This window comes from Nansenia antarctica (genome assembly GCF_963989245.1).
Source record: "Nansenia antarctica genome assembly, chromosome: 11".
Classification (NCBI taxonomy): domain Eukaryota; kingdom Metazoa; phylum Chordata; class Actinopteri; order Argentiniformes; family Microstomatidae; genus Nansenia; species Nansenia antarctica.
The window spans coordinates 321826-344325 of NC_137681.1; the positions used below are offsets into that span (position 1 = coordinate 321826).

The window sequence follows — 22500 nt, forward strand, 5'->3', positions numbered from 1 at the left end:
ATTATGTTTTGTGAGATGGAACCTTTGTATTTTATTAATTACTAACTAAAAAATGTAAACATTTAAACAAATAATTAATAAACACCTAATGGATCAGATTATGTAAAAAACTCAATTTTGACAAAAATGGAGATAGAACCTTATAATTCTAACGTCACTTAATGTTGTAAGTGAGTTACAGTTCATACCCCAGGCCGGTAGGTGGCGCTAGCTGCGTGTCAGGGTGGTAGGGGGCGCTAGCTGCGTGTCATATTCCAGGCCGGTAGGGGGCGCTAGCTGCGTGTCATATTCCAGGCCGGTAGGGGGCGCTAGCTGCGTGTCATATTTCAGGCCGGTAGGGGGCGCTAGCTGCGTGTCATATTCCAGGCCGGTAGGGGGCGCTAGCTGCGTGTCATATTCCAGGCCGGTAGGGGGCGCTAGCTGCGTGTCATATTCCAGGCCGGTAGGGGGCGCTAGCTGCGTGTCATATTCCAGGCCGGTAGGGGGCGCTAGTTGCGTGTCATATTCCAGGCCGGTAGGGGGCGCTAGTTGCGTGTCATATTCCAGGCCGGTAGGGGGCGCTAGCTGCGTGTCATATTCCAGGCCGGTAGGGGGCGCTAGCTGCGTGTCATATTCCAGGCCGGTAGGGGGCGCTAGCTGCGTGTCAGGCACGTTGCGCGGAGCCGGGTGAACAAGTCTGAAGTCCCGAGGTAAGTCTCACCAGACTGGCTAGCTGCTAACTGTGAAGGTTTAACGTGTTTGTTTGTTTTTGTAAATCGTTCTTATTACCAGTAGAATAGAACTAGAAGTAGTTTGTCAGCTAGTAGCTCAGGGTCGTGCCTGCGAGGGGAACACAGAGAGAGACTGTCTGTATACTATACATATCTATATATCTACTGTCTGCTGTCTCTGCTGGAAGGTCAAAGCTAAAACATCTGTCAGTGTTGCAGCGCTGGGTTAAACAGGGTTAGGTTAGGGTTAGGGCAGTGTCTGCTGCTGCAGAGGGACGTAGAGACAGGTATATAGTGGATATATATATAACAGGTATTACCACCATGGTGTTGTCAACATGTCAGAGTGACTCTAGTCATGATTACACTTAACTGAATGAAACGGAACACGGTGTTCTGGGTGTCTGAACCACACAAGTCCATCATGTTGTATCATACATAACATGTTGTATTAGACGTGTGTAACAGACCTTCAGTGTTCGTGTTGTATAACAGACGTTCAGCTGTTCCAGATTAATCAGATGCGAGAATGTGGGATCATCATTAACAATAACACGGTGTTTCCAGCTCAGTAGGATTTAGGAATCAACCCTTAGCTGCTGTTATTATGGTCACTGAAAAAGATAGTGTTGTTCCGATACCATTTTTTTATCCCGATACCGATACCTGACCGTGCAGTACTTGCCGATACCGAGTACCGATCCGATACCACGGCGTTTGAAAAAACAAAACAAAAAAACATGTTTTTTGAGCCGCATACTCACCTCGATGTAAAATTATTGCTAACACTTAGTCTGGCACTGCTCAAAACCTTTTTAAAACAGGAAAAAATACCAACAGAGAGTGAATACTATAGAACTTTTTTTTATTGTCTACCTGGTATGGTGACAAGAAAATCAACCCCTATAAAACCTGAAATGTGGCTCTCACAGATGCCAATCAGTGCAATATCCATTTAAGATATAAAATAGTCGTAGTAGTAGTGCAACAGCAAGTGAACATTTACAAACAAAATAACTTTAGTACTTAAAAAATAAAATAAAAAATAAAAAATGTTAGTACTCGCCCATACCGATACCAGCATTTTTGTGCGTATCGGTGGCCATGCCGATACTAGTATCGGTATCGGAACAACACTAGAAAAAGATGAGTCCGTTTCCATTTCAACAGTTGTGAAGTGACATTTATTCATTTATTCATTTATTTATTTATTTATTTTCAATGAAGTCAAGAATTGGAATTTCACTTTTCTTAAATGCAGCTGGAGGTTACCATGACAACACGTGGCTCAGTAGTGTAGGGTTCTATTCATCTCATCAACAACAGATGTTTATGTTTTCCGTTGAGCAGATCTCAGAGAGGATGGAGAAGATGCCAGCTGACAATATCATTCGGCCGCTGGGCCGCAACGAAGTCATCGGCCTCCTGTTCCGCCTGACCATCTTCGGAGCCGTGACCTACTTCACCCTGAAGTGGATGGTTGATGCCATCGATCCCACCAGGAAACAGAAGATGGAAGCACAGAAACAGGTGATGTATTAAGTATGTAGGCCTAATGCAGTGAACAGGTCTTTAAACAGGAGGATCTAGGATCCGTCTGTGGTGTGAAGCAGGACGTGAGTGACAGTTGGTGGTGTGAAGCAGGTCTGAGTGACAGTTGGTGGTGTGAAGCAGGACGTGAGTGACAGTTGGCTGTGTGAAGCAGGTCTGAGTGACAGTTGGTGGTGTGAAGCAGGTCTGAGTGACAGTTGGCTGTGTGAAGCAGGTCTGAGTGACAGTTGGTGGTGTGAAGCAGGACGTGAGTGACAGTTGGTTCTCCTCAGGCAGAGAAGCTGATGAAGCAGATCGGCGTCCAGAACGTGAAGCTGTCAGAGTACGAGATGAGCATCGCTGCACACCTGGTGGACCCCTTAACCATGCAGGTACGTCACCATGGTAACCATGCAGGTAGGAGAACCTTTAAACCCATAACTTCATCTGCACTAAACTGAGTTCTTTCGTGTCCTGGGGTGGTCCAGGGGTCTAGCACCGCGGTCTACAGTGCACACATATTATGCCCATGTCGGCATGGGTTTGAATCCGGCCCATGCCCTGCTGACATGCCCTCTCTCCCTTCTTCTCCTTACTGTCCTGTCTGTCTTCACTGTATCTGTCCAATACAATGAAAAATATGAGTGGGACAGGGAACTTAAATAAATAACATTTTTAACCCTAAAAAAGGTTTAGAGTTAGAAGAAGAAGAAGTGAGTTCTTTCATGTTGTATTCACGGCAACAACAACACTGTGCAAGAATAAACAAAACCAAAAAGTGTCTCCCTGTTGCCGTGGTGACCTCCCTGTTGCCGTGGTGACCTCCCTGTTGCCGTGGTGACCTCCCTGTTGCCTGGGTTGACCTCCCTGTTGTCTGGGTTGACCTCCCTGTTGCCGTGGTGACCTCCCTGTTGCCTGGGTTGACCTCCCTGTTGCCTGGGTTGACCTCCCTGTCGCCTGGGTTGACCTCCCTGTCGCCTGGGTTGACCTCCCTGTTGCCTGGTTGACGTGGCGTCTCTCTGCAGATCACCTGGAGTGACGTGGCCGGCCTGGACGAGGTCATCACTGAGCTGAAAGACACGGTCATACTTCCTGTCCAGAAGAGGTACCTGTTTGAGGGATCCCGACTGCTTCAGCCCCCGAAAGGTGAGAGTGAACCTCAGCTTCAATAGTTACTCTGTTATGTTAAAGACAGCTACAGCATACCTCTTAAAGACAGCTACAGTATACCAGTTCCAGAGACCCTTCAGTCTATAAGCTCTCTCGTCTCATTCTTCAGAGAATGCGAGTGCGCTCTGAGACAGTGTAGTGGATCTAATCTGGTTTCTTCTCTGTTGATATTGAATATTGAACACAAAGAGATTGATCAACTTAGCTTGAAGCCTTTTATTAATAAAGTTACATGAGAGCAGTCTAGTGTTTGTAAAGTCCAGAGGCTCAGAGCCTCAGAGCCCCCCCTCCTCTGAGGCCCCTCCTCCTCCTCTGACCCTCCTTCTCTGAGCCCCTCCTCCTCAGAGCCCCTCCTCCTCCTCTGAGCTCCTCCTCCTCTGAGCCCCTCCTCCTCTGAGCCCCTCCTCCTCTGAGCCCCTCCTCCTTCTCTGAGCTCCTCCTCCTCTGAGCCCCTCCTCCTCAGAGCCCCTCCTCCTTCTCTGAGCCCCTCCTCCTCTGAGCCCCTCCTCCTCTGAGCCCCTCCTCCTTCTCTGAGCCCCTCCTCCTCTGAGCCCCTCCTCCTCTGAGCCCCTCCTCCTCCTCTGAGCCCCTCCTCCTCCTCTGAGCCCCTCCTCCTCCTCTGAGCCCCTCCTCCTTCTCTGAGCCCCTCCTCCTCCTCTGAGCCCCTCCTCCTCCTTCTCTGAGCTCCTCCTCCTCTGAGCTCCTCCTCCTCCTCTGAGCCCCTCCTCCTCCTCTGAGCCCCTCCTCCTCCTCCTCTGAGCTCCTCCTCCTCTGAGCCCCTCCTCCTCCTCTGAGCCCCTCCTCCTTCTCTGAGCCCCTCCTCCTTCTCTGAGCCCCTCCTCCTCTGAGCCCCTCCTCCTCTGAGCCCCTCCTCCTCCTCTGAGCCCCTCCTCCTCCTCTGAGCCCCTCCTCCTTCTCTGAGCCCCTCCTCCTCCTCTGAGCCCCTCCTCCTTCTCTGAGCCCCTCCTCCTCTGAGCCCCTCCTCCTCTGAGCCCCTCCTCCTCCTCTGAGCCCCTCCTCCTCCTCTGAGCCCCTCCTCCTTCTCTGAGCCCCTCCTCCTCCTCTGAGCCCCTCCTCCTTCTCTGAGCCCCTCCTCCTCCTCTGAGCCCCTCCTCCTCCTCTGAGCCCCTCCTCCTTCTCTGAGCCCCTCCTCCTCCTCTGAGCCCCTCCTCCTTCTCTGAGCCCCTCCTCCTCCTCTGACCCCCTCCTCCTCCTCTGAGCCCCTCCTCCTTCTCTGAGCTCCTCCTCCTCTGAGCCCCTCCTCCTCCTCTGAGCCCCTCCTCCTCCTCTGAGCCTCCTCCTCCTCTGAGCTCCTCCTCCTCCTTCTCTGAGCCCCTCCTCCTCCTCTGAGCTCCTCCTCCTCTGAGCCCCTCCTCCTCTGAGCCCCTCCTCCTCCTCTGAGCTCCTCCTCCTCTGAGCTCCTCCTCCTCCTCTGAGCCCCTCCTCCTCCTCTGAGCCCCTCCTCCTCCTCTGAGCTCCTCCTCCTCCTCTGAGCCCCTCCTCCTCCTCTGAGCCCCTCCTCCTCCTCTGAGCCTCCTCCTCCTCTGAGCTCAGCCCTTATATACAAAGTCGACACCCTTTATGAGATCACTGATCTTGGCAAACAAACGTGGTGACAGGAAACTAGAGTCTAGTAAGCAACCAGTCATTGGCCCAGACTGTCCCCAGTCATCTGTCCCCAGTCATCTGTCCCCAGGCAGACTGTCCCCAGGCAGACTGTCCCCAGGCACACTGTCCCCAGGCACACTGTCCCCAGTCATCTGTCCCCAGGCAGACTGTCCCCAGGCAGACTGTCCCCAGTCATCTGTCCCCAGTCATCTGTCCCCAGGCAGACTGTCCCCCCCAGGCAGACTGTCCCCAGTGTCCCCAGTCATCTGTCCCCAGGCAGACTGTCCCCAGGCAGACTGTCCCCAGGCATCTGTCCCCAGGCAGACTGAACTGTTAGCTAGGATTTCCCATATGTAGAGATACAGACTTCACTTCTCAGTCTGTTTGATATAAAACTACAACAACTGCTTCAGGGGGGGGATGCTCGTGCTTAGCTACTCTTCCCCCCCACGGTTTTTAAATCCCTCCTAAAAAACCCCCTGTTCTCCCTGGCCTTCCCCCACACTTAGCCATCGTTAGGTCCCTGGCTTTTATTGTTTTATTGTTTTTAGTCCTTTTATCTTCTCTCCTTTTAGTTGTTCTCATATCTTGTGTTGTGTTGCATTTTATTTATTACCCTGCTGCACTTTGCCTGTTTTACATTTCTGTTCCTTATTTGCTCCCCGCCTGTGAAGCCCTTTTGTTAACGTGTTCATGTATACATGTTTAAATAAAGTTGACTTGACTTGACGTTTCCTCTGCCAGGCGTGCTGCTGTACGGGCCGCCCGGCTGTGGGAAGACGCTGATCGCCAAGGCGACGGCCAAGGAGGCGGGGTTCCGCTTCATCAACCTGCAGCCGTCCACGCTGACGGACAAGTGGTACGGAGAGTCCCAGAAGCTGGCGGCTGCCGTCTTCTCCCTCGCCATGAAGCTGCAGCCCTCCATCATCTTCATAGACGAGATCGGTAACGTTGTTGTTGTTGTTGCTGTTGTCATTGTCATCTAAGCTGTATATCTGACTGGACATGTCTCGCCCCCTTGTGTACATATTATCTGGTCATATATCTTTATGGCTTTTGCACTATTGTACTATCGCACTCCAAGATGCCAAATGTGTTTGGTTGTCTCTGTACTCTGCCAATGACAGTTGAATCTGAATCTGTTATAATAATAATAATAACTTTATTTGTGTAGCACTTTTCCTGCAAACGTTGCAGCTCAAAGTGCTCCAATCATTATATAATCATAATTTAAATATTTAGTCATTTAAAGGCGATATTAAAAAGATGGGTTTTTAGTCTTGACTTGAACATATGTGCTGAGGTTGCATCCCTGATGTAAACTGGCAGTGAGACTAGTGCTGTCCCAAACGACTATTTTTCTAACGATTAATCTAGCGATTATTTTATCGGTTATTCGATTAGTCTAACGACTAATTTATCGATAAGTCTAACGATAATTTTTGTACTGTAATTTTTTTTTTAAAAATAAATAAATATCTTTTTTGTCTCCACCTCACTGCTATGTTTAGCCAACTTGAATGCCAACATGGCCATTTAGAAGTCTGTCCATCACCACAACACATAGCTAGCTAACGTTACTCTCGCTGCTATGTTATGATTAGCTAAATTGATGCTAACGTAGCATGCGAGCTACGAGCTAGATAACGTACAGTAGGTGCTCGCACCACAATGACAATAGGCTACCGTAGCTAGCCAGCTACATAGCTAACGTTACTAACACCAGAAGACAAGACATACGAACTGTGGTGAGCTACATTGCTTGTGTAACATTAGCTAGTAGCTATCCATTTTCACTCATACACTTAATTGTCTCGCCTGGTAAAATAAAGGAAAAAAAATGTTTTTTATTATTAATGTTGCGACTAACCGACGCATATTACGCTAACCGACGTATTGACGTAGTCGGTGACGTCAACGACGTCGAATAATCGTAACAGCCCTAAGTGAGACACAATCTGGGTGCATAACATGAGAATGCAGCCTCACCAGACCTCTTCTTTTGTACATGTGGTAAGCGCAGGTTCTTGTCACTGGGTACCTCAGCTATCAGGCCAGTCATGTTGATGTCACACCGCCCCGATGCTCTCTTAGTGAGCTGCTGTCTCTGTGTCCTGATGTGTCTCTGTGTTCTGATGTGTCTCTGTGTCCTGATGTGTCTCTGTGTCCTGATGTGTCTCTGTGTTCTGATGTGTCTCTGTGTCCTGATGTGTCTCTGTGTTCTGATGTGTCTCTGTGTTCTGATGTGTCTCTGTGTCCTGATGTGTCTCTGTGTTCTGATGTGTCTCTGTGTCCTGATGTCTCTGTGTCCTGATGTCTCTGTGTCCTGATGTGTCTCTGTGTCCTGATGTGTCTCTGTGTCCTGATGTCTCTGTGTTCTGATGTGATGTCTCTGTGTTCTGATGTGATGTTCTGTGTCTCTGTGTCCTGATGTGTCTCTGTGTCCTGATGTGTCTCTGTGTCCTGATGTGTCTCTGTGTCCTGATGTGTCTCTGTGTCCTGATGTGTCTCTGTGTCCTGATGTGTCTCTGTGTCCTGATGTGTCTCTGTGTCCTGATGTGTCTCTGTGTCCTGATGTGTCTCTGTGTCTCTGTGTCCTGATGTGTCTCTGTGTCCTGATGTGTCTCTGTGTCCTGATGTGTCTCTGTGTCCTGATGTGTCTCTGTGTCCTGATGTGTCTCTGTGTCCTGATGTGTCTCTGTGTTCTGATGTGTCTCTGTGTCCTGATGTGTCTCTGTGTCCTGATGTGTCTCTGTGTTCTGATGTGTCTCTGTGTTCTGATGTGTCTCTGTGTCCTGATGTGTCTCTGTGTCCTGATGTGTCTCTGTGTCCTGATGTGTCTCTGTGTTCTGATGTGTCTCTGTGTCCTGATGTGTCTCTGTGTGTCTCTGTGTCTCTGTGTCCTGATGTGTCTCTGTGTCCTGATGTGTCTCTGTGTTCTGATGTGTCTCTGTGTCCTGATGTGTCTCTGTGTTCTGATGTGTCTCTGTGTCCTGATGTGTCTGTGTGTCCTGATGTGTCTCTGTGTTCTGATGTGTCTCTGTGTCTCTGATGTGTCTCTGTGTTCTGATGTGTCTCTGTGTCCTGATGTGTCTCTGTGTCCTGATGTGTCTGTGTGTCCTGATGTGTCTCTGTGTTCTGATGTGTCTCTGTGTCTCTGATGTGTCTCTGTGTTCTGATGTGTCTCTGTGTCCTGATGTGTCTCTGTGTCTCTGATGTGTCTCTGTGTTCTGATGTGTCTCTGTGTCCTGATGTGTCTCTGTGTTCTGATGTGTCTCTGTGCTCTGATGTCTGTGTGTTCTGATGTGTCTCTGTGTCCTGATGTGATGTTCTGTGTTCCAGACTCGTTCCTGAGGAGCCGGTCCAGTTCGGACCACGAGGCCACGGCCATGATGAAGGCCCAGTTCATGAGCCTGTGGGACGGCCTGGACACAGACTACAACTGCCAGGTGAGACTACACACACACACACACACACACACACACACACACACACACACACACACACACACACACACACACACACACACACACACACACACACACACACACACACACATACACACACACACACACACACACACACACACACACACACACACACAATGGAAATGTCGGTCATGACGACTAAACCAGGGCTGTAGTTTGACAGCGATCCTCCAGGTCACCTGGTAGGAGGGAGCAGCCAGGTAGGATGTAAACCAGGTGAGCAGAGCCAGAGATGTCCAGTTCTGAGAGGATGGAGGGAAGGATCTGGTGGTTGACTGTGGAAGGCAGCAGACAGGTCCAGGAGGATGAGAACGGAGGAGAGGGAGGAAGCTTGAGCAGAGTGGAGGGCCTCCGTGACAGCAAGGAGAGCAGTCTCAGTGGAGGGGAGGGCCTCTGTGACAGCAAGGAGAGCAGTCTCAGGGGAGGGGAGGGGAGGTGACAGCAAGGAGAGCAGTCTCAGTGGAGGGGAGGTGACAGCAAGGAGAGCAGTCTCAGTGGAGGGGAGGGGAGGTGACAGGTCTGAGTGGAGAACAGGAACGCGAGCAGGTTCACCCCTGTCTGGTCCAGGGTGGGAGGCTAGCCCACGTAGCTCAGCCGGTAGAGCTGGCGTGTAACGATCGCAAAAGTCGGCAGCTCTTGCAGCGGTTCAAATCACGGCTGGCCACGTGTCAAAGTGCCCCTGAGCAAGGCACTGAAGCCCAATTATTATTATTATTATTATTATTATTATTATTATTATTAATCAATATTTGCTAGGGTTGAATGATGTTTTCATAATGTTAAATGTTGTGGATGTTTTGAAGAGGACACTCTTTTGTCCTTTGTCCTGTTCTGAGAATTCAACTTTGTGCTTTTTGCTGTAAGCACAACCATACAAGGCATCACTGTCCATTCCTTATCTTCTGTCTCAGCTGGGCCTCCTGGTCTCATGGAAACTTTCTGACATTGTGTTGTCGAGGGGCCCAGCAATGAAACTGTTTACGTTAAGGTACATTCCCATGAGACTGTTTGTGTTGGGCTGAGCATTCCATGGAACTGTTTACATTAAGCTAAACATTCCCATGAAACTGTTTATGTTAAGAACACTGTTTTGTTCATCAAACGCCTCCCCCTGTACATGTGTATCTTTCTGTGTTGGGAATAAAATGACTGGCTCGGAGGAGAAAAGATTCAGTGTGAATCTGGGGTCTCTCTGGGAGGAGAGACCTGGGATTCATTCTCCTTGCAAGAAAATAAGAATCATGATTGAGTCCGGGTCTCTGTTGTTTAAAGTTACTACGGTCTGTTTGAACTAGCGATGGGTTAGCATGGCCTGCTTTACAACCAGGCTGATCAGAATATAGCATTTAACCCTATTAGAACCGAACAATATTGAATCTCTCTTCCTTCCGCCTCCTCTAGGTCATCATCATGGGCGCTACTAACCGTCCACAGGACCTGGACTCTGCCATCCTGAGGAGAATGCCCACGCGCTTCCACATCAACCAGCCGGTGAGTAGAAAGCAGTGTTCATTTTGGCAACTATTTTAGATTTAGTCTTAGTCTTTAAATGAAAATACATGTTAGTTTTAGTCACACGTAGTCAATTTTATCCTTCTTAGTTTTAGTCTAGTTTTAGTCAACGGAATTCATAACATTTTAGTCACATTTAATAGTCCATCTTACAGCGACATTCAACTCCGTTCCTTCCCTCCTTCCTGCGTCGTCTACAGCAGCATAACAGTCCAGTACCCAGTTGTTTATTCAGTTCTACTTACTGCTTGAGTGTGTTGTTGACAGTCCTTCATGTCCTTCATTAAACGCTTAGCTTTGTCATCTGATACGCCGCCTACGACTCCCGTCTCTCGGCACTACAATAGGTTATATATAATACATCTTACAGCAACATTTGATTTAACTGTTTGTAATATTCTTACCTTAGCTGGATATCTAGCTAGCCTCTCTCTCCCATCGATGCAGTGCTGCTGTGTTGTCCTGGGTTAGGGTTTAGGTTTGTCCTGTTCTTCCCAGCTATTTTGAAGCCACATCGTTTCTCTTCAGCTATTACGGTGCATTGTGTTTTATTTTCTGTTGCGTTATAATTAAAGTGTGTCCATATATCTCTTCTTTTCTTTCTTCCAGTACCAAATACCAACTGCGTCTGCTTGTGCTTGAACTTCAGCCGTCGTGTAGCCGTTTGCTTTTGGCGCACTTCTTGTATGAATGAGTGCGCGCGCGTCTGGGCATGAATGAATGAGCGCGCGGAGGATGGATAGACCAGCTACAACCCAGAATGCACTGCACTCGAAAAGATGGTTTATTAAAAATGTGAATGTCCGTTAGTCCACCACAAACATTTTAGTCTTGTCAACGAAAGTCAAAATAGTTTAGTCAGTTTTTATTTTCAAAGATCAATTTTGTCATGTCAACGTCTCGTCTTCGTCATGGGAAAAAAGTTTGTTAACTCATATTTTTCGTCAACATTTTCGTTAACGAAATTAACACTGGTATAAAGTATAGCCCTGAGGCTAGTTGATACCGAGTACCGATCCGATACCACAGAGAGAGAGAGAGAGAGACAGAGAGAGAGACAGAGAGACAGAGAGAGAGAGGCAGAGAGAGAGAGAGAGAGAGAGAGAGGCAGGCAGAGAGAGAGGCAGAGAGAGAGAGAGAGAGGGAGAGAGAGGCAGAGAGAGAGAGAGAGAGGGAGAGAGAGAGAGAGAGAGAGGCAGAGAGAGAGGCAGAGAGAGAGAGAGGGAGAGAGAGGCAGAGAGAGAGGGAGGCAGAGAGAGAGGCAGAGAGAGACAGAGAGAGAGAGAGACAGAGAGAGAGAGAGGCAGAGAGAGAGAGAAAGAGACAGAGAGAGAGGCAGAGAGAGAGAGAGAGAGGGAGAGAGAGAGGCAGAGAGAGAGAGAAAGAGACACAGAGAGACACACACACACACACACACTTTACTACAGTACGTCAACCTGAACAGTGAATAATGTGCATACCTAGCTAGCTAACAAGCTATTGTTTCATGGCATTATTAGCTTTGCTGCAAATGAGTTGCAATATAAACCAGAGAGCATATCATAATATCATATCCGGACACTGACTCATCATAGGTAAACTTGAAACAGCGCTAGCTAGCTTAGCTACGGAAGCTAACTCACGTTAGCTAACACAAATTGTAGCCAAATGAGCTCAATATCTTCTGACAGCAGACAACACAATCACTACGTATGGACACCGCCCCTTCACCCACCGAGGCTGACTCACCTGTTCGCTAACGCGCTCCGACGGCACAGGAGTACGACACCGAACGCAGCTCAAAATAAGGAAATGACAAGCAGTCAGCTAGCTAGTTACGGCTGCGGTTCATCGGCTGCGTTCGTCAACTCGCTCTGGAAATCTGACCCACACTCGTGGAATGCCTCTTGTCCAATCGTATCGGGTGTTATTATTTGTTAGTACTCGCCGATACCGATACCAGCATTTTTGTGCGTATCGGTGGCCATGCCGATACTAGTATCGGTATCGGAACAACACTAGTTTTAATTATGAATACGTTGTTTTGTTGTTCCAGAATCTCAGACAGAGGGAAGAGATCTTGAAACTCATCCTGGAGAATGAAAGCGTGAGTTCCTTTTTTTTTTTTATTTTGTAACTAATCATGGTTAAGGCTCCCGGCCACACCACATTATGGGATGTGTTAATTAGGGATTGAGTCAGTGGTTTCTCTACTGTTGACAGACAGCTGAGGTGACATGGTCTGTCTGTGTCTGTGTCTGTTTTAGAGGTTTTGGCAGTTAGTGTCTGTTTTCTACAGACAGAAAAAGTTTCATTGTTCAGTTGCTAGGCTGTTTCTATTGTTGCTAGGCTGTTTCTGTTGTTGCTAGGCTGTTTCTGTTGTTGCTAGGCTGTTTCAAAAGTTATGCCCGAATTCCCACGGAATCAAATCAGATTGTATGTAATTAGCGACTTCATACGTACATACTGTATATCTATGTTTCTTCTCTGTGTTCTGGTGGTGAGTTGTGTCTGAGCTGATGCTGTGCTGTGTTGTCTTGTTATCAGGTGGAGGCGACCGTCGACCTGAGTGGCGTTGCCAAGGAGACGGACGGGTTCTCAGGAAGTGACCTCAGAGAGATGTGCCGGGATGCCGCGCTGCTCTGCGTCAGAGACTTCGTCCACAACAGCCGAGCTGAGGACAGGTACGCCCCCCTCCCTAACCCCCCCCCTAACCCCCCCCCAACCCTAACCCCCTCCCTTACTACACCCTGAATAGACGACAGGTACGCCCCAACACTTGTACAACCCTACATAACACACCTCAGACGACAGGTACCGCCCCCTCCCTCACTCAACCCTCAATAAAACACCTCAGAGAGAGAGTGTGTGTGTGTGTGTGTGTGTGTGAATGTGATTACATAAGTCATGAGTGATCAAGTATGAACTCTGCTGTGTTCTGCCCCCCCCCCCAGTGTGGAGGACCAGTACATCCTAACTCTCCTGTCTCCCCCCTCCTCCCCCTCCTCCCCCCCCCCCAGTGTGGAGGACCAGTACATCCGGCCCATCGCCCAGCAGGACATGCAGCGGGCCATCCAGAAGATGAGGAAGTCCAAGACTGCGGCCGGGCCCAGCGTGCTGATGCATGCGGCTCTGGACTGATGCAGCTGCACTGGACTGAAGACATGAACACCTGCTGTCTGTCCTGGGTTTGGTTATTTAAGTCCTGGGGTTTGTTTCTGTTTAGAGTGTTGAGAGATACCCGGAGGAGCCGAGGGTTCCGGCTGCTCACCCTGACATCACTCTGTTAAATCTGAACTAGTCGTCAGCCGGTGTTGATTTGTATCATCATCGTGATGTGGAACGCATTCAGGAAATGTACTTTTGTTATCATTCTTTCATTTCAAATGTTCCTGCGTAGTTTTGAGTTCTGATGCGTCAGAGTGTCGTACTTCCTCTTTGACATGTGGTCATGTGATCTCAGCAGATCTCAACCCTCAAGGTTTCATAGTTCAGTGTCACTTCCTCACACACCCCCACAGCAGATCTCATCATCCCTCCACCCACAGCAGAACCATCTCATCATCCCTCCACCCACAGCAGATCTCATCATCCCTCCACCCACAGCAGAACCATCTCATCATCCCTCCACTCATCTGCAAACATCTAAGCTGACCCTTGTGCTCCAGTGTTGCTAGGGCTAGGGTTGCTATGTACATTCAGTATAATGTTTTTTAAGAATGCTGTATATGTCTCCAAATGTACATACGATAGCTCAAATAAAACATGCCTAGTTGAGGTTTTGTGTTCCTATGTTTCATCATGCATGGAAACCTTTGATTTTGTTTTCTTCTAAATCATAAAGAACAATTCAGTTTTTCATGGGAAGCGAGTTGTTGCTGTCAGTGTTGTGAACAGAATATAATACGAGATGTAAAAAGACGCTTGAAGTTTACAGTGATGCGGCCTTCCTTCTGTCCTAGAATAGAACACTAGTCATGCTCTGCTGCCTGACCTGAGGTCATATGTTAAGGTATTTATTATTCATAAAGTGTACTTTCTTTTTTTTTTTTTCACTGGTGAAACCTGTGTAACAGGTTGTACATTTCTACGACATTTTAACCATTTAGCAGAAATCTAAACATGTTTATGTGCGTCGTGCTTTCAGGCGTACGAGGTCCTTTTAACGGACTTGTGTCCAGTTCACGGTTCAGGAGAATCTGACAGCTGACCTGCTTGTAAATGCTTCACCTGCTGAGTCTCATAGCTGCTGTAGGTTCTGCTGGTCCATTACGACCAAGACGCTGGATGAGGAGATGTTGGTTTGGTTTTTATAGAGATGAAGAACTTTGAACATCTCTGAACATCGGCAGGAAGGCTCTTCTAGATCTCCTCAGATAGAAATCTATTAATTGAAGATGTTTAATTGCCAATGAGTGCGTCGTTAACTTAATTAGTATGTTTTCTGTGGACATTTTGCTTTTCTTTTGGGTGGGGGCAGGAGTGTTTGTGGATGTGATTGTCATTTTGTTTATTATCTTAACGACTGTTTCAATAAAACAAGTCAGAATACACTTTTTTATTTTCTGTTGGCTTGGATGTGAATTTATGAATAACGGTGAGCCGTTCCTGATTGGCTAATATATTATGGTAATATATTGGTTTTGCATATTTTGACTTTATTAACATTCAGCTGATGCGCTTTGTTTTACCCTGGATTCTGGAATCTGAAATAAACTCCACCAATACATCACGTGTCATCATTTTATCATTTATTTCCTATACTTTAAATATAATGTTTATTTTTCTTTGCAAAACATGGGTAGTCAACCCCTTTCACTCACATACTGGATCCATATTCCTCTTTCTCACAGCTACTGACGTAGTGTCACACCATTCACCTGGACTTGTCTTCACAGTTTAAAAACAGAAGGTACATTAGTACTGAAGTTACGTTCTAGGAAATGAAGATAAAGTGAATATCATGTACAGAGAGTTTGAACAGTAAAATTGATAATTACAAAAACTGCTCGGTTTCTTTGACACAGATTAAGTTTAGACTAAATCACCTGGACCCCAGGAAGACTAGCTGATGTCATGGCATTAGCTAATGGGGATCCTAATAAACAAACAAACTGCAGAGAAAACCTCAGTTCACGACGCTTTTCAGTCTTGTATCGGGTTTAGGGTTAGGCTTAATCTGTGTCAGGGAAACTAGTTGATTTCCATTCAGTTAAAATGATTTAATCTTTTGCAGGCGGTATAAAACTAATATCTCAGGCAGGTCATTATGCCCTCATGTCTACAGTACTGTTTGGATATGTTAAAAAATGATAATATAAAACAGGAATGCCTCCTTGTGTTGTAGGGTTAGGGTTCATTGGTCCTTCTGCAGAGAGCTGTAGTACTCCGTCAGCACCTTCCACGCCTTCACAGCCATGAAACCTTCCGGAGGGTTCTCCCCGCTGCGAGCCATCCTCCTCATCCTGGTCCCAGAGATGAAGTCAAACTCCTCGTGTCTGGAAGACAAAAGGAGAACCCATACTCACTGGTACCACGAGTGCTTCTGGATTGCCTCTAAAACGTTAGCGGTGACAAACAGATTAAGAAGAAGAAGTTCCCAATGATTTTGGGAAAACCGTCGGATGAGAAGTGTTGACGAGCTATACACCTACATTGACTCGCCGGACTTCGAAACTATTTTCGTCAGGCATAACGGAGGTGGAAAAGGACCCCAGACTAACCTGTCTTTATCGTAGAAGTCCATGGCGCTCTTGGTCTTGTTGTAGGCGGCCACCCTGAAGGGGATGATCTCCACGGAGGTGAGGCCGGGGGCCATGGTGAGCACCGTCCCCCCGTGCGTGGGCTCGTACAGGTCCCGCTGGGTCTCTGGGTGGGGCATCCCCGCCGGGTCCCGGCCCACGATGTAGAAGTTAGCCCCGGCGATCATCCGCGCCCGGCAGTGCCACTGGACCTGAGGGGGAAACAACACAAACAAACGCCTCGTTTGTTACTGGGGGGTCTAACATCAACGTCACTAAAGGAAAATCCTTTAGTCTCTCGAGATTTATCAGAATAGAACAACATCATCATTACCACAACAACATCATCATTACCACAACAACATCATTACCACAACGTCATCATTACCACAACAACGTCATCATCATTACCACTGTACCTCTGTGGGCCCGGCGTACATCATGGGCGAGGGGAAGATGGCCACGACGGTGCTGGCGGGGTCCAGGACGCCCTCCTCCAGGACCGCGGCGTGCTGCCTCATCCTCCAGGCCAGGGGGACGTCGTCCTCCTTGGTCCAGCCGCCCAGCGGGTGCAGCAGCAGGACGGGGTGGACGTAGCCACGGGACAGCAGCCGGCGCCGGGTGTCCTGCATCAGGAGGGCGTGGCCGTTGTGGACCGGGTTACGCAGCTGGAAGGCAAACACCGCGTCTGGGGGAACGAGGGAGGAGAGGAGGAGAAGAGGAGAAGAGGAGGAGAGAGGAGGAGAGGAGAGGAGAGGAGGAGAGGAGGAGGAGAGGAGAGGAGAGAGGAGGAGGAGGAGAGGAGGAGAGGAGAGGAGGAGAGGAGAGGAGGAGGAGAAGAGGAGTGGAGGAGAGAGGAGAGAGGAAGTGGTACCCAGTAAACAAAGAGTCCAAAAGACGTCCTCAGGGAAGCCGGAATGTGGGTCCAGATGACGTCTTTCTAGGATGTCCAGATGACGTCTTATGGACTACAGATCGTCTTCTGTAGTCCATAAGACGTCCTAAAGACGTCATCTGGACGTCCTAGAAAGACGTCATCTGAACCCACATTCTGGCTTCCCTGAGGACGTCTTTTGGACTCTTTGTTTACTGGGTAGAGACGGCTGAACACCTGAATGACTGAACGTTCTCATCAGTCACGCTTTTCTAAACATGTGGTACGTTCATAGACACCTGATAGGTACGTTCATAGACACCTGATAGGTACGTTCATAGACACCTGATAGGTACGTTCATAGACACCTGATAGGTACGTTCATAGACACCTGATCCAGGCTCGACACGTCACTCTTCAGATACGACAACAGGACCAGGCAGGTGGGGAAGGAAACAAGCTGATATTCACCTGCTTTCATGTCCCTGAACTTCTGCTTCAGTTCTTTGGGAGTGAGACGGTATTGGTCCAGACCGTCGTTCCATTTGATTCGTTCGAGCACCTCTAGATCTCCACCAGCTAGCCAATCACCACTCTCCATAACCATCTGTGGAAAAAATGTATAATATATATATTCTTTTATTTTATTTTATAAAATCACCAGTGTTTCATACAGGTACTAATAGATCTTGATGATTACAAATAAAAATGGAAAACACACATACATACAACCCAGTAAACAAAGAATCCAAAAGACGTCCTCAGGGAAGCCGTTCAGCCTGTTCAGATTACGTCTTTCTAGGATGTCCAGATGACGTCTTTAGGACGTCTTTTGGACTCTTTGTTTACTGGGAAACAGGGTTTTCATTGGTCGTCTCACCTTGATGTAGGGGTGCTGAGGACAGGTGGTGCCCCACTGCCTGGCACATCGCTCCTCCTTCCGGTGCTCGTAGAACTCGGGGTTACGGAGGATGGCTACGCGGCGACCTTTGAACTCCAGGGCGAACGCAGCGCAGCCGTCCAGCTTCTCCTTGTCGTCCTTGGACACCGGGAGGACGATCGGCACGGACATGTTGATGGTCCCGCCTGTCAACATCACAACATCGCTCTGTGTCAATCCCAAGGACGCCAATACAGTGAAGCATTGTTCTGTGTCCTTCAGGGGAAAATGCCTCGTCAAGTTAGGTACTGTTAAATACAACGTCAACACACCAGAGGAGGAAAGGTGGTTCCGTTAGGACAATCCATTCAATGGACATGAGATGTATTCATTCAATTGCACAACCACTAGTCAGAGGTGTTGGTTAAAGACCCAGGGAACACAACCACTAGTCAAAGGTGCTAGGGTTAGGTTTAGGATCCAGGGAACACAACCACTAGTCAGAGATGTTAGTAGAGACCCAGGGAACACAACCACTAGTCAAAGGTGTTGGTCCAGGGACCACAACCAACGTTGGGTTAGGATCCAGGTGTTAGGGTTAGGATCCAGGTGTTAGGGTTAGGGTCCAGGTGTTAGGGTTAGGGTTAGGATCCAGGTGTTAGGGTTAGGATCCAGGTGTTAGGGTTAGGATCCAGGTGTTAGGGTTAGGGTCCAAGGGTTAGGGTTAGGATCCAGGTGTTAGGGTTAGGGGTCAGGGGTCGTACCGTCCAGCAGGGTGTCGAAGTGCAGCACCTGCAGCAGCTCTCTCTCCCTCATGAAGCCCTTCAGGGGGCTGGCCCACCCCTCCGCCAGCACCTGCACCCACTGGAGGTCCAGCTGCACCGCGGGGAGAACACACAATCACGGGTCACACTGACTTTGATACGATTAGATGTTTTATTAGGATCCCCATTAGCTGATGCAATCATCTGCATACAGAGACTTACAGGCTTTTTTACAAGCAAGCAGGAGATCATTTGTAAAAATCGAGAAGTGCAGAGGTCCAAGTATAGAGCCCTGTGGAACCCCACACTCTACGTCTTACGTTTGAGAGGCTTCCGTTAAAGAGAACCTTCCGTGTTCTATCAGTCAGGCAGCTTTCTATCCGTGCTAAGACTTCAAACTTAGCTTTCTATCCGTGCTAAGACTTCAAACTTAAGTTTTCTTAATAGCAGGTTATGATCAATGGCAGCACTGAAGTCTAACAGAACGGCTCCTACAATATTCTGTTGATCGATATCTTTTAGCCAATCATCTGTCGTCTGAGTGAGCGCTGTGCAGGCTGAGTGCCCTGCCTGCCCTATAAGCTGGTAGCTGCTTGTCAAGTTGTTCGTCGAGAAATCCCAGAGCGAGTCTTGGAGGTCCGTCATGTGACCCTGGTGTTACCTTGGTGATGGTGACAGTGGGCAGGGTCATGTGACCCTGGTGTTACCTTGGTGATGGTGACGGTGGGCAGCGTCTTGGCGTCGCTCAGCGCCAGGTCCAGCTTGTTCTCAGACACAAACAGCTCCGTCACCGCCTCCGTCACGCCCGCGGGCACGATGCTCTGAGCAGAGAGGCGGAGTTAAGAGTTAACGTACAGTAGCAGAGAGGCGGAGTTAAGAGTTAACGTACAGGTGTGTTTGGGTTCATGTCTTGCCTATAACTTGTTTATAAATGTTCTGTATTGTGTCATGTGTGTTGTAGATTAGATTAGATTCAATTCAACTATATTGTCGTTACAGAGTACGAGTACCAGACAACGAAATGCAGTTTAGCATCCAACTAGAAATAAAGCAAATAGTGATATAAAACATGATACATATATTTTAAAACATGATAGAGATAGGTACAGTATGGCAAGTACGGTAGTTATAGGTAGGTATACAGTTCGGAAGGTAAATACAGTTATGAGCTATGTAGCTATGTACTGTCAGGGATGCTGGTTGTTTTGGTGTGTGGCCTCTGTTTGCTGCCCTCTACAGGCTGGAGGAGGAACAGCTGGTCTCATTAGGCCTGACCAGCCACACCTGCTGATGGCTCCAGTATGAAGCACTTTGGTTCAGCCGCTGCTGTATGTAAACGTGCTCTACAAATAAAGCTGACTTGACTTGACTTGACTTGACTTGACTCCAGTGGCTGCAGACAAAAGCCCTGCTTCTCCAGTCCTGCGGCCCTTCGCTATTCTGTTTTGTTTGTGGCTTTTTGTGGCGTTTTAGGTTTACACTGACAACACGGCTTTCACTACATATTCCACTCATCCATACATACACCACTGATATACTGATTGACACACTCCATTTAATTTACGTTGATCATGAGTTTAATAAATAAATATTTTTACGTTTCTTGGACCAAAATACATATCAGATCTCCTCCCACCCTATATTGCCGCAAGGCCCCTAAGGTCAGCTGAGACTAATCAGCTAATCATTCCAAGAGTAAAAACAAAACACGGTGCAGCAGCTTTCAGTCACGCTGCTGCATGCTCCTGGAACAAACTCCCTGAAGAAATCAAACAGGCCCAAACCCTTAAAATATTTAAATCTAAGCTAAAATCTTCATGTTTTGCACCAGTTATGATTAAACACAAACACTTCTATCAATGTCTTTTTTCCATTAACTATTGTCTTATTAAATGTTTTATCTATTTACTTCTTATATTTTGCTTTTATTCATTGTAAAAAAAATAATCTTACTATGCTCCTCTTGCTGTATTTCTAAATGATGTATGTAAAGCACTTTGAATTGCCCCTGTTGTATGAAATGTGCTGTACTAATACACCTGCCTTGCCTATTTTTGTTAAATATTTTTCTCCACTCCGGTCTCGGTCTCCCTCATTGTGCCAAAGGTTAGAGCTTTAGAGCCAAAGGTGTGACAGTACAGTACGGTATGTACAGATCGTGAGTTTAGAATGATAAGGTTCTATCTCCGTTTAGAATGATAAGGTTCTATCTCCGTTTAGAATGATAAGGTTCTATCTCCGTTTAGAATTATAAGGTTCTATCTCCGTTTAGAATGATAAGGTTCTATCTCCGTTTAGAATGATAAGGTTCTATCTCCGTTTAGAATGATAAGGTTCTATCTCCGTTTAGAATGATAAGGTTCTATCTCCGTTTAGAATTATAAGGTTCTATCTCCGTTTAGAATGATAAGGTTCTATCTCCGTTTAGAATGATAAGGTTCTATCTCCGTTTAGAATGATAAGGTTCTATCTCCGTTTAGAATGATAAGGTTCTATCTCCGTTTAGAATGATAAGGTTCTATCTCCGTTTAGAATGATACGGTTCTATCTCCGTTTAGAATGATAAGGTTCTATCTCCGTTTAGAATGATAAGGTTCTATCTCCGTTTAGGGCAGTTCAGAGATATTGAGCGTCAAAGTTTTTACATTCCATTATGTTTTGTGAGATGGAACCTTTGTATTTGATTAATTACTAACTAGAAAATTTCAACATTTTATATTTTTTATTATATTATATTTTAACAGATTATGTAAAAAACTCAATTTTGACAAAAATGGAGATAGAACCTTATAATTCTAACGTCACGAGATGTATAGGTAGAGGCTATATCAAAGGAGGTGTGTGCAATGTGCAAACAGTATAGTATGTGCAAAGGTAGTATGTGTAAACAGCAGTAGTGTAAAGGGAGACTGAGTGTTCACATTGACCAGGGCTGTGTGCAACCAGCAGTAGTGCAACTTCTAGTAGTGCAGCCAGCAGGTGCTGTTCTGTGTGACCCCAGGAAGACCAGCTGCTGCATGGGGATCCTGGTCAACTAAACTAAACACACAGGTACACACACACACACACACACACACACACACACACACACACACACACACACACACACACACACACACACAGGTACACACACACACACACACACACACACACACACAGGTACACACACACCCCTAACATGTACCCAGTACACACACAGGTACACACACACACACACACACAGGTACACACACAGGTACACACACACACACACACACACACACACACAGGTACACACACAGCCCTAAAGAGTCTAAAAATACCCCAGTCATTCAGCCCACTGGGAGAGAAACAAAGACAAGGGCATAGGAAGGACACTTCTCATCTGGATGCATTCTGCTCTGTTGTATAGTCTTTTGGAGGATATGGCAGTAATGGATGACTGTTGATACGCTACAACACAGCCGTGACTACAGGGTTAGGGTTAACACAGCCGTGACTACAGGGTGACTACAGGGTTAGGGTACGCAGCTACAGGACCTCAGACCCACCTGCTCCTTCAGCAGCTCCACCACCTGCATGATGCACTCAGTCGCTGAGATCTCCCCGGTCTTCAGCACCAGGTCTGGGTTCTCCGGCTTCTCGTAGTCTGAGTCGATCCCTGTGAAGCCTGAAGCACCAGGAGCACCAACACCTTCTTAGGATCTGATATTTACACATTTATGTTAATATTGCTAATGTTCTCAAAACGGTGTAGTAATCATTCTCCGACTCAGTCTCTCTTTGTGTCATGACACAGGGCGTTTGCAGCCGATCTTTATATAGGCCTACTGTCTCAAACCTACGGGTCAGTCAGGTGAGTAGAACTCTAGCGCGTTGGGTCAGGTGAGCAGCGTACCTTTGATCTCCCCGGCGCGGGCCTTCTTGTAGAGGCCTTTGACGTCACGTCTCTCACACACCTCCAGAGGCGCGTCCACGAACACCTCGAAGAACGGCAGCCCCGATGCCTGGTGGATCTGCCTGGCGTTGTCACGGTCCTGTAAGCCCAGGTCACACCCAGGTCACACCCAGGTCAGACCCAGGTCACACCCAGGTCACACCCAGGTCACACCCAGGTCAGGCCACACCCAGGTCACACTCAGGTCACACCCAGGTCACACCCAGGTCACACAGCATGACCCAGACCCAGACATGACCCAGACAGACCGTCTCCTGGGATGCATTCCTCCATGTCAAGACTAACACTCGAGGAAGTTGTTGTTTTT

The 22500-nt window shown here is 47.6% G+C and overlaps 2 protein-coding genes across 3 annotated transcripts in view; one reads left to right on the forward strand and one right to left on the reverse strand.

Moving 5' to 3' along the window:
* Positions 1-700: 700 nt before the first annotated feature.
* atad1b (ATPase family AAA domain containing 1b) lies at positions 701-14729 on the forward strand. Of its 2 annotated transcripts, none has more exons than XM_080542017.1 (10): positions 701-727; positions 2061-2240; positions 2534-2632; positions 3266-3386; positions 5763-5963; positions 8361-8467; positions 9908-9997; positions 12054-12104; positions 12545-12681; positions 13018-14729. In XM_080542017.1, exons 2-10 carry the CDS (start codon positions 2073-2075, stop codon positions 13136-13138), a joined length of 1095 nt encoding a protein of 364 aa, XP_080398143.1. In that variant the 5' UTR covers positions 701-727; positions 2061-2072; the 3' UTR covers positions 13139-14729. The 2 variants fall into 2 exon arrangements, with proteins under 2 accessions (XP_080398143.1, XP_080398142.1); XM_080542016.1 differs by lacking the exon at positions 701-727 and adding an exon at positions 865-997.
* A 15-nt stretch (positions 14730-14744) lies between these two features.
* papss2b (3'-phosphoadenosine 5'-phosphosulfate synthase 2b) overlaps positions 14745-22500 on the reverse strand; it is a 17119-nt gene continuing 9363 nt past the window's right edge. Inside the window, exons 4-12 of the mRNA XM_080542018.1 lie at positions 22134-22272; positions 21787-21905; positions 18964-19077; positions 18257-18368; positions 17493-17698; positions 17084-17219; positions 16158-16426; positions 15721-15950; positions 14745-15495 (exon numbers count right to left, since the gene is read on the reverse strand). Of these exons, the coding sequence (XP_080398144.1) occupies positions 15354-15495; positions 15721-15950; positions 16158-16426; positions 17084-17219; positions 17493-17698; positions 18257-18368; positions 18964-19077; positions 21787-21905; positions 22134-22272 (1467 nt within the window). The 3' untranslated portion in view covers positions 14745-15353. The remainder of the gene's footprint in view (positions 15496-15720; positions 15951-16157; positions 16427-17083; positions 17220-17492; positions 17699-18256; positions 18369-18963; positions 19078-21786; positions 21906-22133; positions 22273-22500) is intronic.

Coding starts and splice junctions, on each gene's coding strand:
- atad1b (XM_080542017.1), top strand. CDS start 2,073: ATGGAGAAGATGCCAGCTGACAATATCATTCGGCCGCTGGGCCGCAAC. Junction 3,387..5,762: donor ACTGCTTCAGCCCCCGAAAG/GTGAGAGTGAAC, acceptor TTCCTCTGCCAG/GCGTGCTGCTGTACGGGCCG. Junction 12,105..12,544: donor TCATCCTGGAGAATGAAAGC/GTGAGTTCCTTT, acceptor TCTTGTTATCAG/GTGGAGGCGACCGTCGACCT.